The sequence below is a fragment of the Astatotilapia calliptera genome, chromosome 23, assembly GCF_964374335.1.
Source record: "Astatotilapia calliptera chromosome 23, fAstCal68.1, whole genome shotgun sequence".
Lineage (NCBI taxonomy): Eukaryota > Metazoa > Chordata > Actinopteri > Cichliformes > Cichlidae > Astatotilapia > Astatotilapia calliptera.
Window position 1 is genome coordinate 27,915,377 of NC_137443.1, and position 18,451 is coordinate 27,933,827.

Consider the following 18,451-nt stretch of genomic DNA (forward strand, 5'->3'; position numbering starts at 1 on the left):
CATTGTTTTGAATCAGTTGGTTTCCTACAGGCTCAACTGTTTGATGATCATGGTGATACGTACTGGGAATCCTGCCCTGCCTGGAATACCTGGTCCAACCTGAAAAAGAAACGCAGTTTGAAAATGCTAAAATATTCTCTCAACTTAATGTTTTGTGGCGACGCTTTTGATAAGATTGTTAGGGGACTGAGGGGCGCATCCACCTACCTGCCCTGCTTCATTCCAATAAAGGTCGTTATACTAGCAAGACAAAGTTAGGTCAGTTAGTATGAATGTGAATGAACAAACAAGCATGCTGTGGCTATTAGTGTAGATGAGTAACATCAGGAGGAAAATCGATTTAGACAGGCTGTGCTGTGTGGGTTAGTGTTATTTCACATATTAATCCAGAATCATTCAACCTCTGTACATTTACAAGTTGAATGAAGACTCACATCTCCTCCTGGCTGGTAGATGATCTGTCCTGGAGGTCCAGGAGGGCCTGGAGGTCCAGGTGGTCCACCATCTCTTCCTGGCAAACCCTGTTACAAATTGGTGCATTATCAGGCAGAAATGGGTGAGTATGCAATATGTTCAGAGCATAGTTTAATCGAGTCCTTGTCTGAATGAATATTGCATTATTGAATATTGAACATGCATATGAAACTTTTGACTGGTACTGAATAATAATGGATTGGATTTTATATAGCGCTTTTCAAGGCACCCAAAGCGCTTTACAATACCACTATTCATTCACACACTGGTGGAGGCAGCTACAGTTGTAGCCACAGCTGCCCTGGGGCAGACTGACAGAAGCGAGGCTGCCATATCGCGCCATCGGCCCCTCTGGCCAAAACCTGTAGGCAAGTAGGGTAAAGTGTCTTGCCCAAGGACACAACGACCAGGACAGAAAGTCCAGGGATCGAACCGGCAACCTTCCGGTTACAGATGCGATTCCCAACCCCCTGAGCCACGGTCGCTCCAATATAAAGGCATCATCTGCATATAACTCAATCCGATGGTCAGCGATCATAACATTGAGACATACAGAAATAAAAGGACCTAATGTAGAAACCTTCAAAGAAAGTTTTGTTGGTAACTATAATTGCTGTCATCGGCATATAACTAAACTCCACAAAAGGAAAGTTTGCATGAATTCAATAAAACTAATGAAAAAATAGGTAGGCCCAAACAGAACTTTGAAGCACTTGCGATCTTGCACGTGTTGCTTCTGTTCTAAAGAAATCTTCAAAGAGATCACATGATCTATGACAAATTATCCTACATACACATTCCTTTCATCGATTTAGATAGACAGTAAACTCTAGATAAATTATAATAACTAAAAGGTTATTTGGGAACTGCATATGCTGATGAAGCTGATATGAAATGAAGAGCTTCCTAACAACTTTAAGTCTGCATTCAACTCACCCTCTCTCCTTTCTCGCCACTGTCTCCCTTTGGACCCTAAAAAAGAATCAGGATACTGTATTAGAAGACCATATCATTAATACTAGTACGTGTACAGTAACACTAATGTTAGCCATACTTTTTCTCCAGTTGAACCATTCAAGCCAGGGATCCCAGGAGGTCCTCGTGGTCCTTCTGCTCCTTTGCTACCAGGTGTTCCTGGTAAACCTGGATTTCCCTAAAAAAACAGTAAAACATATTCTTTACAGGAGTGGTGAATTCATAAAAGTATGACATAAATTCACTGAATTAAAATGGAATGCTGCTACTAATATTGTTAATAAGACAAACTTTGGAAGACTTTTTTCATTTATGTTAATGTACATATAAAACATAGGTATGGTTTCTCACTTAATATCCAGGATTTTGGGGGGTTAAAAAACTGTGCTTATGAATTGTGAAACAATATAGGACTCATGTAGATGTAATGACTACTGTAAGTATCCTTGGGCAAGATACTGAACCCTAAGTTGTTCTGTGATGTATGCATCAGAGTGTGAATGTGGGCTAAAAAAAAGTGCTTTGATGAAAGTGCGTGAATGATGGATCACAAATATGAAAATTTAAAAAAAAGGATATGAAGGATTATAATAAATATTATTAAAACACACACGTTTTAATAATCACTTTGTGTGTGACGATGTTGCACTGAGACTGATCCACACATTAAGGAGGGAATACTGCATATACAGACAAATACAGACATTTATACTACTCTATAGTAAGAGTCTATAAAAAATTTTGTAAGCATTTTTTTAGATCTTCATTTTTCTATGTGTAATTTATTGATATTAAAACTAGGCTAAATACTAATGTAATCTTTATTGTCAGGTCTAATAAGACAAGTCTTAGATGTTTTTAACTAACCCAGAGCTTATCAGACTGAAAAGCCAACTGAATATGTGATTAACAGATACACAACAGAGCAAATAATTGAGCAAATCATTTGAAAACACATATATAACTGATATCAGTAATAAACAGAAAACCAAAGTGGCCCCAAAGTCGAACCTTGAGGCACACCTTTTTATATTTGATTCAGACCCTTGTACTTTGATGTGAAATTTATACTTTATGTGACTTAAGTAGCCACACTCATGCCAAAAAAAGAAGATAGCTCGGATGCTAAACAAAAGCAAAATTACTGTGGAGATAGTTGGATTTGATCCTAATTCGAATTGATGTTAATAGGGGCAGGGATGGCTCCAGGTCAGGGGTTTGAATCCACTGAACGGCTACCCTGAGGTACCCCTGAGCAAGATACCGTTCCTACAAACTGCTCCCTGGGCGCCCAATGGCTGCCCACTGCTTCACTGGGTGAATGGGTAAAATGCAAAGAGGAATTTTTCCCATGGGGATCAATAAAGTTTAAGAAGAAAAAAATATACTACAGTGGCTTGCACTGCTGTTAAACAGTGCTCCATGGGATGTTCAAGGCTTGGGAAATCTTTGGGAAAGCTTGCTATAAATTTCTCAATAACTTTATTCCTGACCTGTCTGGTATCTAAACCCAATCGAGAATCTGTGGCAAGATCTGAAAACTGCTGTTCACAAACGCTGTCCATCTAATCTGACTGAACTGGAGCTGTTTTGCAAAGAAGAATGGGCAAGGATTTCAGTCTCTAGATGTTGTATAGGAATTTCTTTCACTTATTAATCACATTATTGTATGATGCCTTGGTGCTACTGGATTTTAACATGTCTGACACTCATACGTTAAGAGGGGGTGCAGTAAGGATGTTGGGGGAAACAGGAACTCCACAGGAAGAGTCTTTTGTCTCTTCAAGGACTCTGGGAGGTAGCAAGGGAGTGTAAACCTTAAGGTGTGAAACAGCTGTGTACTGCCTTTTGTTCCTGGAGAAGGTATTTAACTGAGAGCCATGCTAGGCTCAGTGAGACTCTGCTGACCGTCTGCCCCGTGGTCATGCAGGGGCTCCACAAGCTTGGTTGTATGTTCTTTGTGTGTTTGGATTAAAGAATGTCAGCTACCGCTCACCGCTCGTCTGCAGGCTTTATTTAAGTGGAAAACTTCCACAACAATGTGCAAAGCTGGTAGAGACGTTCCCTAAAGGACTGGCAGCTGTAATTGCAGCAAAAGGTGGTTCTACAATTGAATCAGGGGGCTGAATAATTACGGTATCATGGACATAAAGAAATAACTTATTCAAGCCATACAGTTTTTCTGGCATACTTACAGGATGACCTGCAATACCAGGTGGGCCCTGGAAAAATATGGCACAGGACAGCATGAGATATACAAAAATTTACAAGGAACAACAATCTCCCATATTTGTAACTCGTTACCTGGGGTCCAGGTTCGCCTCTGAGTCCAGGCAAACCACTGAGTACCTCATATCCATCTTGATCGCCCTGTATGGAGATAATTTGAAGTCAAAACAACTGATCACTTCTAGCTTCTCATCCACTCAGACTGTTTGGACTGGTTGACATTTCAGAGTAGATATCAATGGTTGCTACCGGCATCCTCAAACTAACAACTTTTTTTAGCTTGGTACTTGCTCTCATCTGTCCACAAAAAACAAAAGAAAACAAAAAAAAGGAGAAAAGGAATCTACTCACATAGCCAATACGATATGGTGGCCCAGGTGGTCCGGGGGGCCCTGGTGGTCCCACTGGTCCCATTGGACCTGGAAGCCCTGCCAGGCCAGTCTGTCCTGATGTCCCCACCTGTCCTGGTTCACCCTGAGAGCCCTTAGGTGGCAGAGGTCAGTTGTAATGTCAGATTATGTTCAACACTGTATAAAGAGGAGAAGAAAAGTAGGACAGGAAGAGCAAACGGTGGCATGACACAGGCACGTGCAGAGCTGGAGGTTAAATAGAGATGCGGATGAAGGTTACAGTTAAGGTTTGGGGACCTACTATGCTCATTAATGTGCCTGTATTTATTTTTGGATTGTACTAGAGCTGATTGTATAATTCAACAATGGACAAACATGCCTCTTTATCATCGCCCTGTATGTCTGAAGCAAGTCGTGTTAGTGCATGTCTCTTTCTAACAGGACACTGTCATATGATTAGCCAGCTTCTGGAAGCTTGCTGAGGGGCAGTACCCAGTGCTTGTGAGCTGTACGGCCTGTTCTTCATAGGTCCCTGTACCAAGTAACTATTTAAAGAAACCATTTTTGGTGAAAGTATCTAAAAATCTGCACAGTGTGAAGCCTGATTTATTAAAACTTTGGTCATTTTTAATATGAACACCTTGCTTTGTATATGCATGACAGAAACTAAGGAAACGCAGAGTAGGTCCTTAAATGAGTGAAGAAAGTCTTTTATGGAAACAGAATCTTTCACAGCTGCAATGTCTTGAAAGATTCTGTGAAAACAGAAAATAATAGTAATATAATAATAATAATGATAAAGAGTAAATAATGCAGAAAACTCGAGAAAATAAAATAAATCATCACAGCAGAGACATGCCCCAGGACCACCAACCCATTACACACCGTAGAGGATGGAGTAAAGTAAGAGAACAAGCCGGTGAAAAAGCTGGAGCCTTGTGCATCTTGCTAAAGGAAAGCAACAAAGAATGTGAAGAGTACATGGATGGGCCACCAAGTACAACATTTTCATATCAGTTCAGTGGGGAACATCTTTCTGCTTTCAATGATGAGAGTTTTAAGGGCTGAAATTAAAAATGAAGCTCACCTTTTCTCCAGCTGGTCCTGGAAGACCGAGGTCACCACTGTCACCCTGGGGAAAGAAGATTTAAAACAAAATATATGATAGTCAATACATTCAAAAGAAATGTCTATTGAATCATTACATTTAGTCCAGGATTGTAGGCTGTATTCATTTAAATCCTTCTTGAATTTTTTTTTTGCTGTTTTGTGGTCAAAATAAAAATCTTTAAAATATTTTGGTTAATCACTAAATAAAACTAATGAATTTCTCATTCAGATTTTATTAATAAATGATTAAGTCTTTTAGTGAGTACATTGTCTCTTGCTAGCATGTACCATAGTACAGCCCCACAGACTGAGTCTATCTTTACCTTTCCTCCTGCAGGTCCAGGTGGACCGGGTAGCCCAGGAGGACCAGGGGGTCCCTACAGCAGCAAACACAAAACAGAGTCAGTATTTACTATACCTCAAATAAACATCAACAACATTTAAAAGCAGAACAATGAAGGCATTGGGTGGTAAGGAAGTAAAATGGTAAGTAATCAAAGTAAAATACTCACTGGCAATCCCGGAGCACCATCTTGCCCAGGTGGTCCAGGAGGTCCAACAGCTATTGGACCATCAAGGCCCACTGCCACTGAAGTACCAGGGATCCCAGGAGGGCCAGGAGGACCTGGGAGACCCGGTGGACCATGTGGACCCTAGATAACAAATCCCAAAACAATCATATTACCACCTCAAGTGACTACTTTTTACTTATGTTAAAAAAAACAACATAAAAACCCCAAAACAAAGCATACCCGGATTTTATCCAAGTCTGGGAATCCCGAGCCCTCCATGTCAACAAATGTCTGTAAGAAGCATAAGTTTAGTGAAAAGTTTTGGAAGTTATGAAATGAATGAAAAGAGTGTGTGGAGCCTGGACTTACTGGACGATCACCAGTACCAGGTCCAGGAGGTCCAGGTGGACCTGGGGGGCCTCTGGGTCCCGGCTGACCCTCTCCACGTTCACCCTGGAGGATTTTAAGACCACGGATTATCACGTTACATAATGCCATGTGTCTTCTTTAAACAGATGACTTAAATAGGGCACCTTTTCGCCTTTGGCACCAGGACCTCCTGGAATTCCTGGAACACCCTGCAGCCCAGGAGGACCCTGGAAACAGAAGCAAAAAAACCCAAATTACACTGATAATATTTCAATCGATTTATCTGGAAAAGCCTATAAATAATTCTTCTTTTGTAGCAATATTTCAATGTGAAAACAGAGAAACTCACAGCTCTTCCATCCTCTCCTGGATCACCCTGAAAGATTAATGAACAACCTCTGAGCAACATGAACCTCCAAGCATTAAACAGCTCTAAACCTCGTTGTACTCACAGGCTCCCCATCAGCTCCAGGAGGTCCTGCAGGCCCATCTGACCCTGGCAGTCCTGGTGGTCCGGGGGGTCCGGCCAGCTGCTGCACAATAGAGCCATCCCCAAGTCGGACCACCTCAGCTGCAGGTCCTGTAGGACCAGGTGGTCCGGGAGGCCCCTGAGCCCCACGATCTCCTTTTTTACCAGTGTAGCCTTTGCCAAGATCACCCTGTGAGTGAGAATGTTGGATTTGGAAGGAATGTAATACTTAGTTAATACTTAGATTACAGGTTTAGATAATTTAAATGTGAATTATAGTTTTAAGCTTTATGTGTATAATAAAGGCAATAATAGTTTCTCTAGCAGAGACACAGTAGATCTGTTGACAGCAGAAACAAAACATGTTGTTATGGATGAACCTGAAATAATTTCTATCATTTCTAATGGCAAGAATAAAATTTCAAATTCAATCTGTATCATAAGTTTTGCTCCCGGCTGATCGGCATTTAGACATTTCTGCTCTTGTGCTTCAATTCATTCATTCTGACATGAGCCTTTCTGCTCATCTCCAACATGTTTTTATTCCTTGATTCGACCAGAGTAGCCTTCAATGATTCAGAACTCAAAATAGTTTTAGCTCCTCCCCCTATAAGGCCATCTTTTCAACTATATGTGACACCGGACAGAGCCGAGTGCGAAAAACAAAACTCATGGCTCTGAGACTGAGATTTTAGAGTTTTCTGAATCCTGAGCTTCTGCATTGAAGGGATTATTTGTACACATGCTGACCTCCTTATTTTTGTTTAGCTCATTATGTATAAAAGCCAAACTGCATGTGTATGAGTACATGGACAGACACTTTACATACCTTTTCACCTTTTTCACCCTGAAAAGCAGGAAGAAACAGTTGAGTGCATCAGCCATACGATCACTAAAAACACACTCACAGACACAAAGTGGTGTCTTACCTTCTGTCCTTGGACTCCACCCTGTGCAGAGAAACCAGAGCCAGAGCTGACACCTGAATCTCCCTTCGCTCCTACAGGGCCCTGGTCCCCCTTTGAGCCTTTCTCTCCTCTGTCTCCTTTTTCACCTTTAGCACCGATTGTACCTGAAGTAATTTAGCAAGTTAGGAACATCTAGACTGTGCCGCAGGACAAGAATGCTTAAATACAAATGTAATATGTGTAAATGTAAGACCAGCAACTATCAATGCATCATCTGCTCTTATATAGCATATGGATGTCAAGCACGCTGATCCAGCAAACAGTCCTTCACCATCACCCAAAGCAAAATGTGAAATTGGAACTGCAATAATCACAAAATGAAAGCACAGAAGATGCCAAAGCAAAAGCCAAAAAATGTCTTTAATGAAATTGCCTTCTATTTATTTTTCTCTGCAAATAAGGACAATTTTATTTTAGAAATCAGTCCTATAGAGGGAAGCAGGAATTCTTGCTTCTCATTTCAAGGTTAGCTGTATCGTTTCTTCAGGGTTTTATATTTAACTTAACAGGTCCACCATAAATAAATAGATAAATAAATAAAATAAAACCATGTTGATCTGTAAGTTTGCTTTTGGTAAAGACAAAAAAGAGACAAATATTAAAGCAGACACATTAGCGCTGCTTACAATTAACGTTGGTTTTCTATTGTTGGTGACGGCTGGAGTGAAAATGTCTTTATGAGCCCAAACAGGTCACGAGAGGCAGAACATGCATGTTTTACTGTTTTTTGTATTTAAACTAGTAGGTTTAGTTGCTTCTGCTTAACAATAAAAAGTTACAGTAGTTTTGTTTGTGGACTAACAAAATTAGTAAATATTAAATAAAATGAGTGAAAATGAAGTAAAAACAGGAACATAAATAAATAAGTCAACAGTCAAATAAAAAACACACGAGAATAAATAAGAGGAAAAAACAGGAAATAGAAAGTAAAAAAAAAAGTTCAAATAGGAGAATGGAATGAATAAATAAAAATAAATAAATAAATAAAAAATGAGCAAAAAAAAAAAAAAAGGAGGAAATAACACCATTAATGAAAAACATAAAATCTGAAACACCAATTTTCATCTTATTTTATGTATTTTTATATTTAAGGTATATGGCACTTTTTTGAGCCATTTATTCATTCATTCATTATTTTGTCAGTGTTGGACCTCCATGATCTTATTCATCTTATTCATAGCCTTTTCCTTTTTTGTTTTCTCTAGGTCACGAGCAGTTGTCCAAGCATTTCACTACATATCGTACTGTGTATGACTGTGTACGTGACAAATAAAATTTGAATTTGAAATTTGAATTTGAGCGTTGCCCATCGTCACTTATACAACAGAACGTTTTACTCAAGAAATGTCCGATAGAGCATTAAAGGTAAGTTATTATATTATGTTTTGCACCAAAGTTGACTGGAACAGAGATTTTAATAAAGATTATACCTTTAAAATGTCATTTCTACCATCCTGTGATTTTAATTTAAGCCAATCTGATTAAACAGAGTTCCTGAGGACTATTCAGAGTAGCACTACAAGTAGAAATAATGTTGGATGTTGTGCTACAAATTTCAGTAGTAAGTAGTCAGCTACTTCAGTAATCATCAAGATTTGCTCTCTTGGGGACAAAACTAAGACACCATCGCATTGAAGCCTGCTGAGCGGATGCTGACGTTCAATCAACCTCCACCCATACACTGAGCAGAATGAGAAAGCAGCAACAGCCAGAGCGCTCCTTCTTTACTGTGATAGGAAGGCCACAGATTGATTAGGACATGATCCTAATCTGATGTGCTGCCAGCCGTTATCAGGACCCTTTTGCCCCCTGCGACCCACCTCTTGAGCCTAATAATCCAGGCTTGCTGAAGTCCTGCCTGCTGTACTCCACGGAGGGCTGATACCAGACATCTGAACACAAACATACCTTTACCTGCTGCTCGGAGAACTCATGAAACATGTTTGTGGCGTGACGGAGAAAGGAACGGTCCTATTTCACGAGCAACTCACTCAAAGAGAAATTACTTCTTTTATCATCCACTAGAGGGAGCTAAAGAACTTCTAGTCATACACACTCCTTGCAGCAATCTCCTCACATGGGTCCAGACAGGCAACCTGACGTAAACTTTTCTGGCTTAAAAATGTCTACATGATGTTTCTTTGGCAGCGCCTGCTGCATGATTTAAAAACTTCCATTACACATTTATACAGCGCAGTGACATGCTGAGAGTCCTGGAAGAGCACGCTTAAGCTCTTTAGTTATAAATCAACACACTTTCTCTTTACCTGTTTGTGCGAGTGTGTTTATGTGTGAGGAAATCAGCGGAGGTTCAGGCAGTGGACGGAAAGGTGGAGGGGTGGTCTGTGGGGGGGAACGGGACACAAATACAACAGTTTAAAACATCTGGAAATTCCATAATGGAATGCAACCACATCACATGTACATCTACATTTATATGTAATTTTCAGACAATATTTGTGCACAAGAGCAGACAAATACTTCCACCAGGTGGTGGAAAGCAGATAATTTGCATTCAGTTGAAATTGAAAGTTTAAATGAAATGTTCACCACTAGGGAGCAGTGTGTTACCAGCTGATGTATTAATGATGTTTTGGGATATGTGTGTTTTTTAAGTTCATCCAACTGTTTTTCATATTCTCTATGGTCTCCCATATATATAAAGGATCCTAGTGTAAAAATATTTCACTGCAAAAGATTTAACTGAAAGAGATCCATAAATTAAAAACAAAAACTACTACTAAATAATGTTAAGCCAAATGATCGCTCCACATTTGGAAACTCTTGGGGGCAGTGAGTGTGCTTTTACTGCATTGGCAGTGTGTTTGGGATCACTGTCATGCTGAAAAATTAAGCTTTTGTCAGACTCTTTTCAGATGGTATTGCATGGTGGCTCAAACTCTGATGGCACTTTTCTGTGTTTGTAATTCATCAGTTCTGACAAAGATCTCCAACACCACTGGCTGAGATGCAGCTCGATGATGACTGTAGACACTCAGTGTTGCACCTCCCTCCAACCTGCCCCGTACATACTGACGAATCAAAATCAAAAACTGAAATTTGGGTTCATCACTCCATCAAACCTGTCTCCACTGATTTTCAGTCCAGTCCAGTGTAATTTTCATACCTCAGCCTTTTCTCCTTATCAAGAAAAGCGTCTTGACAGCCACCTTTTCACTGAGACCATCTCTGATGATGCTTCAGTGAACGGTTTCTTAAGGACTTGACTTTCAGATACTGTTCATCTGCGGCAGGTATCTTTTTGGGGCTGCCACTTCTCTTTTTGTCCTCCAATTGTCCATTTTCCTCAGATTTTTTAAGGATGTACTGAGCTAATAGCTCTTTGGGAATCATTTAGTCATTACAAGAAAAATAAATACTAGTTTATGTCTGTGAAACTTATCTTTGGAGTTTTTTATAGATTTAACTAAAGAAATGGGAACAAATGATATGTTTTTGCGACAGGCTGGTAGCAACGACTAAAGATACAAATTAAATTTTTTGTTGTTGTTGTCTGTTATGTATAGACAAAACACTGGTTCATCCCTTCAGTTAGGTGCCTTTTTATAAGCTTGAATGATTCATAGTGTTACATGGCTTAACAAATAAAAAAGTTTCCTCTGATAATGGTCTGTTAAAAAGTAGCTAATGTCTAAAGAAAACTTTGAGAGACCTCCAGAAAGCCATTAATAAGCAATTCAATGCCTACAATTCCCATAATGCAACTAGGCCCTGCTGTTCCTCTTGAAATACATCTCGAGCTGAGATGATTTCAGAGACTGTAAATCACTCTTGTATGTTCATATAAGACATCCACAAAGCTCATACAGACCTTCACGCTGCCTCCCATCTGCCTCCTCTCGCCGTCGCCGCTGCCATAGTCACCAGAGCCCTGCGATACAGAGAAAAAACTGTGTTTCACAAAAGCCTTCTGGTGGTTTGACTGGAATATTGGAAACACAAGAACTCACAGTGTCAGAGTCGTCCTCATAGTCGCATAAACGCTCAGCTGACCGAGGGTTTCCCACCAGTCTCAGGTCTGCCATGTCACCCTAAAACACACAGACAGTGAATCCCACCATAGGTATTATCAGAAGCAGAGGTGGGACCAAGTCATTGTTTTGCAAGTCTCAAGTAAGTCTCAAGTCTTTATCCTCAAGTCACAAGTCAAGGCTCAAGTAATGTCAGGCAAGTCAGAGTCGAGTCTCAAGTCACTGGTGTAAAAGTCCGAGTCAAGTCACAAGTCTGAAACTTTGAATTTCAAGTCCTTTCGAGTCTTTAAAAAAAAAAAAAAAACGAAAAAAGAATGTTGTAGTTATGCTAAATGTAAATATTAGACCATGTGATTTTAAAATCTGTGTTTTCCTCAACGAAATAGTGAACTTAGAAAATATACACAAATTGTGAAATTGCACCTCTTTAAAATGCAGCTCAATTAAACTTAGCTCCAAGAATAATTTTCACCGACAGTTCTGAGATAAGCTGCATGTTATTCTTGGATGCGCTTGCAGGGCCGGCTTTAAAATCGCATGACAAAAAAATCATACACATTAAAAAAAACTGTATCACCAACGTAGCCTGGACCAGATTTGCTTGTTAGATGAAGTCATAATCTCATCGTTGCAAGAGAGAAGCACCACCTACCGTTCTTTATGCAACTTCAACTGTCGGAGAAAGTTGGAAGTTGTTCCATCTCTGTCTGTGATTCTCTTCTTGCATGTTTTGCATATTGCAGTTCGGTTTTTTGTTGACTACTTCATAGTTTATGTACCTGAAAAAAATAACTCCTTGCAGCATTTTTGAGCGTTTTTTTTTTTTTTTTTTTTTAAATCTGGTTAATTTGATTGACTGTGCTACAGCTCACGCACACATACGTACGGAGTGTGGTTTGAATAAATGAATCAATGAATTAAATTAATGGTGCACACTTTCTATATACAATGTATGTTAAATTTTATATTTGGGGTGAAATATCAAGTCTTTTCAAGTAAACCGGTTCAAGTCCAATTCAAGTCCCAGGTCATTGGTGTAAAAGTCCAAGTCAAGTCACAAGTCTTAGAACATTTTTTCAAGTCAAGTCTAAAGTCATAAAATTAATGACTCAAGTCTGACTCGAGTCCAAGTCATGTGACTTGAGTCCACACCTCTGATCAGAAGCATGCAAATTTTATGAGCTTTAACTGCAGCCATCTTAATTTCTTCCACAGTTCTCCACTTCAAAGAGAGTCATATGATCACCAGAGTCCCTGTCTCAGAGGTTAAAGGTGGCACTACCTCCTTATTGTTAATGACACAAACCCTGGACGGAGTGCCGCAGGGCGACGTCACAGACAAGAAAGAACAGACTCCCAGATACCTCTGGAGGAGGATTTGTTGCTGTTTTTCATTTTTTCCTGTCAGAACTGTGAAACATCTCTTTAGCATTTCCTCTGCTGGTACCCTGGAGATTATGCGTACAAAACAGGCGTCTCATTCTTTTGCACCACACTGTTGTATAAAACAAAAACTGTTAAAAACTGTTTAAAAGTGATAATTTCTCTTTCCCGTTTTATAGCATTGCTGTAGCTTTATGCTTATTACTGAGATGAGTGCCATCATGTTGGTTTGTCCAATTCTTAATGCGTTAAACTTTCATATTTCCTAAATATTGATAGTGATCAAATCCTCAACACATAAAGAAGAAATCTTTTCTGGCGTCTTTATTTTAGCACATTTATTTGTGTGTTGGAGCAACTGAAAGTATGCTGAATTAGCCATGAGCATTTCCTGTCTGCAGCATATATGTAAATGTACGTGTAACTGTATATGAATTATTTTGAAATCTTAAAAATGCAATTTTTGTCAACCAAGTTCTGCTGAAAGGATCCTTCCAAAAGAATAATGGTCACTGGTGACCTTTGACCTGGCTCATTTTTTAATTTACAACTTGCTCTTCTCAAAAGCTTTGAGGAAATGCAAAAGTCATTTTCCAGGAGTGGATTTTGCAGGGTAAATGGATGACTGTAGGTCAATACTTCCACTCACAGGATCAGGTAAAGTGATCCAGTCCAATCTACAAACAAGATGAGCCGCTGTAGGCAGGCTAAGCCGCAGCTTGGATGAGTCACCCTCTAGTCTTTTATACCCAATGAACAAAATTAATAATCATGCTAAAACTGCATGAGCTACAAAGTAACACATACAGAGACTGTTTTATTGTTATTACTTATTTCTTTTAATCACTAAGCAGCGTTCAGTAAAAACCATGTTAAGAATCTATCAGCTGTGTTTCAAAGCAGACCTGAGTAAGAGCAGCATCAGTTAAAACTTTCAAATACTTGAAATCTTCTTCATGCATTTTTGGACTTCATGTAACCTTTAAAAAATATGATGTTGTCATTATTACTACTCAACCCACTAAGATTTTTGAGACATGTGACCATTAACCATGTGATGTTAACTTGGCTGCCATTTTTGACATGACAGAATCATGGTGACGGTGTGGGATCAGGGGAATAAGGCCCAGTCACACAGGCCCAGGGACCGGTCAGTGAACATCTAACAACCAAAAGCCAAGACGGAAAGATGAATATTTCTGGACTGGTTGCTGGCAGTCCCAAAGTAAATGATTGCTGAAGTCCCAGTCACAAAGGCCTACAGGTTGGTTATCATCTGGCAATCACCAAGGAACATCAAATCTGTGGATCCACTTACCAGGAACTTGCCATTGTCAGCTCTTCCCGCGTGACCCACAAAGAGTACTGATGCAGGGTCGAGATCCATGGGATCCGGCGAGCGCTCAAACTTCACCACCTGTGGCTCAGAGTCGCAGCCATGGTAGAAGGCCACCTGCTCCTCCATGACTGACAGCGAGAAGCGACTCCAGGTGTCCACCATGCTTGGCACCTCAAAGCTGGCAGCCTCGTACGAAGCCTCAGAGTCGGGCTCGGTGTAGAAAAACTGAACCTTCTGACGGCCAGCCTTCACCGCGCTGAGCTTGACAGCAACATACATGAGCTTCTGGGTGGCATCTGTGATGGAGAAAAGGATGGAGGCGGCAGGAGTGGAGGGCTTGACATGGAAGAGGAGGGAGAAGTGGCGGTAGAAAGGGCTGGGGACATGGACCAGGGCTCGCTGGCCCGGGACCACCGAAGGAGTGAACCGATAGGCAGGCTCCCCATTTGGCCCATAGGTGGTGGTGAACTCTTCTAGTGGAGGTTCTCCAATCAGCTGGAGTAAAGAGATGCCGCTCACTTCTGTGAGAGGGAGGAGACAGGAAGTTAAAACTTAGTGCACACAAATAAAAGAGAAAATTGACTTTCAGTTGCCAACCATTGAAAAAAAATGTTTTCAATGGTTTATATCAGTTGGGTGACATTTATGTTGTTGAGTAACAAGTAAAAATCCTTCATAAGAAGAAAAATGTACATAAAAACTCACAAACCAGCCAGTGTAATTAGTATTACACTCTCATATGTGGGACTGAACCGATAGTACTGATGCAGTATTATCTTTGTGCAGTAGAATTACACGTTGAAGGGTTTATAAGACGTATAGATGTAGCCTCTTGGTCTACAAAGTGAAACCACTGGAAAGTCATTTTAACCTGCATCCTTTGTAAAGGCCAATAAAATGACCTATAGTCATCCCAAGCAGCGTCGTGTTTCAAGACAGCAAGATGGCGAGGGCAAAAAAACCTCAACCTAACGAGCTGTGCTCCTCAAAGCTGCCACTAGCATAGCATGTTTACTGTGTCCATTATAAAAGGCTATTACATAAACATGTAAACATCTGCTGAATCTGATGGAACTAGAGAAAATGTGTATTCCCTGACAGGCTGATAGCAGGTGCTAGGTGAAATTGGTTGCACAGAGGTACATGGTGCTGCACTGAAAAAGTCTTTGCGATTGCTTTGGTTGCTAGCAAACAGCCACAGTTTGCTAGCTTGCATAGATAAGACCAGCTTGTTTGAAAACACTCAGCTACTACTACTACTACTAAGCAGTAGTTAAACTATAAAGACAGAAAAGGAAACCCTTTACTTTCAAAATGAAAGCTTTTCCTTACACTTACTTGACACCGTTTTTCACTAGTTCTTGTTGGTTATTTCCTGAGTGTGTCAGCTTTGGTCTTAAACCAATGTATACAATCAGGTTTTTGGACAATGGCAACTTGTTTTGCAATTTTGCTTCTGTACACCACCACACTAAAGTAAATCAAATAATCAAGATGTGATTCAGATTAAATTCAAGGACTTAAAAAAAGTTATTGTAAAGTTATTCTAGTCATTTTTTACACAGTTGCCCATTTTTAAATGCTAAAAGTGGGCAAACTCAAATACTTGTGGCACGTTAAAGGTGTTTGAATGTTTTCTAACACTGGATTTTACTGGGTGAGGAGGCATAAATTTCACAAGTGCTTTTCACTGCAAGATTCATAGAGTTACGAGTCTGCTGCAAAAGTAGCTGCTAACTGAAGTGACCCTTGAAGATCCCATGTCTGGAACAACAAACCGAAAAGTGCACTGACACTGCAGGTCACATGCTAAAACCACAGATCCCAAATTCAGCAATGAGGGTGATTTAAGAACAAAACTTTCCCAAAAAAAACATGGCTACAAGGCATAGGACACACTCTGAGACTTCAATAGTGGGGCACATTAGTGGAAAAACTGCTTGAGTTTCAATTCCCACAGACTAAAATAGCCCAAAAGGGAAATGAGAAGCAGCAGATTCTCATAAATCAGCCTCACAGGGGAGAAGCAGCATTTTTTTTGACCAGGATAGGGTTTGAGGCTTGCCATTGCACAAGTGCAATCTGTGCATTAAAGGCGTACAGAGGTCATCAGTAGTGGGGGTCTCCCACATTTCTTAGTGATGGGAATTTTATATGTTCACGTGTGGTCAATATTTAATGCCATTTAAGCCACCTTATTTTTCCCTTTGGGGGGTTTGTTTGCCTTCCACCTGCTTATGCTGCTGTCATGGATAGTAACAGGACAACCAGATCATAACTAACTGCTGTCAGCCTGTAAACTCTCTCGACCTGCGCAGCAGCTACAAGAAACCTGGCTCCTCTGGGATTATAGGATTTGATCCAACTGGAGCTTGAGATCGGCAGGGTGGAGGGCTTCTCAGTGAAGGCACCTGCTATTGGTTCTTCTCAAGGCAGCACAGCTGCTGCAGCTGTTGTGTGAGCTAAACCATATAGTGGTATATATTTATGCAGTTTCAGAAAATGACAAACGACAGCATAAATGTGAACTTACAGTTAATCAAAAATGGTAGACTGAAAATGAATTTCTCAAGGGAGGCCCCTACTCTAATTCCATACATGTTCACATCTGGAAGCTGTCTGGTTTTACCACAGTTCTCCCACTAACCCAACTCTACAGCCCAGTAACAGCGAAGTCTCCCATGAGGGAGGCTAATGTCTGCCAGCAAGCCATTAGCACTGTGGTTACAAGACCATTACATAACAATTACGCAAAGTTTTCTAATTTCTTTATCTGGGCTGCAATCTAGTCTCAGGCTTTTAATTTATTTCTGTTTCTTTCCTGTGAGAATGCAGGGAATAAGAAACATGCTTATTTTTAGAGTTTTTCCTGGCAGGATTTTATATTGTTTTACCTCTTCAGACATTGTAAAAAACTTTTAAACATGTTTTGATTTCATAAAGCACAAAATATTATGTATAAAGCAATAGATATATTTAATTACTTATTAAAAAGGGACAGTGCAGTTTGACATAGTTTCAATACTAAGAGCTGAGCTGAGGGAAAGGAGTCTCCATGTGTAAGACATGTTCATTAAATTCTACAGGCATAAATTTGCACTGGAAGAATGTTAAACTTTGTTTTATATGTCATAGCATCAAGAGGATAAAATAACCTGCACAGCATTTATCTCCAGTGTCTTTCTTCCCCAACTTTAGTATTTGTTTTTCCATTTAATAACGGAATAGTTATCATATATGCCCAGAATTATCCTTATTATACACTTTATTAGGTACACCTGATCAACTGCTCACACGACAACATCTCGATGCATTTAGGCATGTAGACATGGTCAAGACTACCTGCTGAAGTTGAAACTGAGCATCAGAATGATGATGCAAGGTGATTTTAAGTGACTCTGTATGTGACACGGTTATTCATTTGAGACTATTTCAGAAACTGCTGATCCACACTGAGTGGCAGTTGTCTGGGTAAAAAATGTGAAGGCAACATTAACCGTTACAACCAAGCAATGCAGAAGAGCATCTCTGAATGCACAACATGTCCAGTCTTGAAGCAGATGGACTACAGCAGCAGAAGACCACTCTTGACCACTAAGAGCAGGAAACTCAGGCTACAATTCACACTGACTCACCAAAACCAGACAACAGAAGATTGGAAAGTCATTGCCTGTCTGAGTTTTGCAGCAACGTCTAATAGGAGGGTGAGAAGTTGGCTCAAACGATATGAAAGCATGGCTCCATACTGCCTTATATCAACAGTTCAGGCTGCTGTTGGTGTGATAATATGAGGGATATTGCCTTGGCACACTGTGGGCTCCTTAGTACCAGCTGAGCATTGTTTAAACACCACAGCCTACCGGAGTGTTGTTACTGACCATGTCCATCACTTTATGACCACAGTGTACCATCTTCTGAGGATAGCACGCCATGTCACAAAGCTCAGATCATCTCAAACTGGTTTCTTGAACATGGCAATAAGTTCACTGTACTCAAACGGCCTCCACAGTCACCAGATTTTAGTCCAATAGAGCAACTTTCGGAATGTAGTGGAACAGAAGATTTTCCATTGTGGATGTGATCATGTGTCCGTGGCACTTTGACATGCAGCACATGTCCATATGGACCAAAATCTGTGAGGAATGTTTCCAGAACCTTCTTGAATCTATGCCACTTAGCACACCTTAGTGTGTTTAAGGTGTGCTAAGTGAATGGTGTTTGTCATAATATATATAAAACGTAACTTTGAGTTTATCAAAAACATGAAAAAAATGCAGTTTC

At 40.1% G+C, this 18,451-nt stretch overlaps 1 protein-coding gene and 1 long non-coding RNA gene across 8 annotated transcripts in view; one reads left to right on the forward strand and one right to left on the reverse strand.

The window, feature by feature from the left end:
- LOC113016060 (uncharacterized) overlaps positions 1-18,451 on the reverse strand; it is a 57,120-nt gene that overhangs the window by 7,312 nt on the left and 31,357 nt on the right. For 3 of the 7 annotated variants that reach the window (XM_026158557.2, XM_026158553.2, XM_080296887.1), the window contains exons 2-25: positions 14,150-14,691; positions 11,428-11,508; positions 11,289-11,348; positions 9,724-9,799; positions 9,277-9,348; positions 7,418-7,560; positions 7,318-7,335; positions 6,472-6,678; positions 6,369-6,395; positions 6,184-6,246; positions 6,020-6,103; positions 5,891-5,941; positions 5,651-5,791; positions 5,462-5,515; positions 5,116-5,160; positions 4,914-4,976; positions 4,030-4,161; positions 3,754-3,819; positions 3,645-3,671; positions 1,529-1,627; positions 1,411-1,446; positions 435-521; positions 208-240; positions 64-99 (exon numbers count right to left, since the gene is read on the reverse strand). In XM_026158557.2, the coding sequence (XP_026014342.2) occupies positions 64-99; positions 208-240; positions 435-521; positions 1,411-1,446; positions 1,529-1,627; positions 3,645-3,671; positions 3,754-3,819; positions 4,030-4,161; positions 4,914-4,976; positions 5,116-5,160; positions 5,462-5,515; positions 5,651-5,791; positions 5,891-5,941; positions 6,020-6,103; positions 6,184-6,246; positions 6,369-6,395; positions 6,472-6,678; positions 7,318-7,335; positions 7,418-7,560; positions 9,277-9,348; positions 9,724-9,799; positions 11,289-11,348; positions 11,428-11,508; positions 14,150-14,691 (2,243 nt within the window). The remainder of the gene's footprint in view (positions 1-63; positions 100-207; positions 241-434; positions 522-1,410; positions 1,447-1,528; positions 1,628-3,644; positions 3,672-3,753; positions 3,820-4,029; positions 4,162-4,913; positions 4,977-5,115; positions 5,161-5,461; positions 5,516-5,650; positions 5,792-5,890; positions 5,942-6,019; positions 6,104-6,183; positions 6,247-6,368; positions 6,396-6,471; positions 6,679-7,317; positions 7,336-7,417; positions 7,561-9,276; positions 9,349-9,723; positions 9,800-11,288; positions 11,349-11,427; positions 11,509-14,149; positions 14,692-18,451) is intronic. The other 4 variants (XM_080296888.1, XM_026158556.2, XM_026158554.2 and 1 more) reach the window with 3 other exon arrangements.
- On the forward strand, positions 91-8,750 carry LOC145424084 (uncharacterized). Its single transcript, XR_013905038.1, has 3 exons — positions 91-556; positions 5,476-5,539; positions 6,474-8,750. It is a non-coding gene; the product is annotated as an uncharacterized LOC145424084 (long non-coding RNA).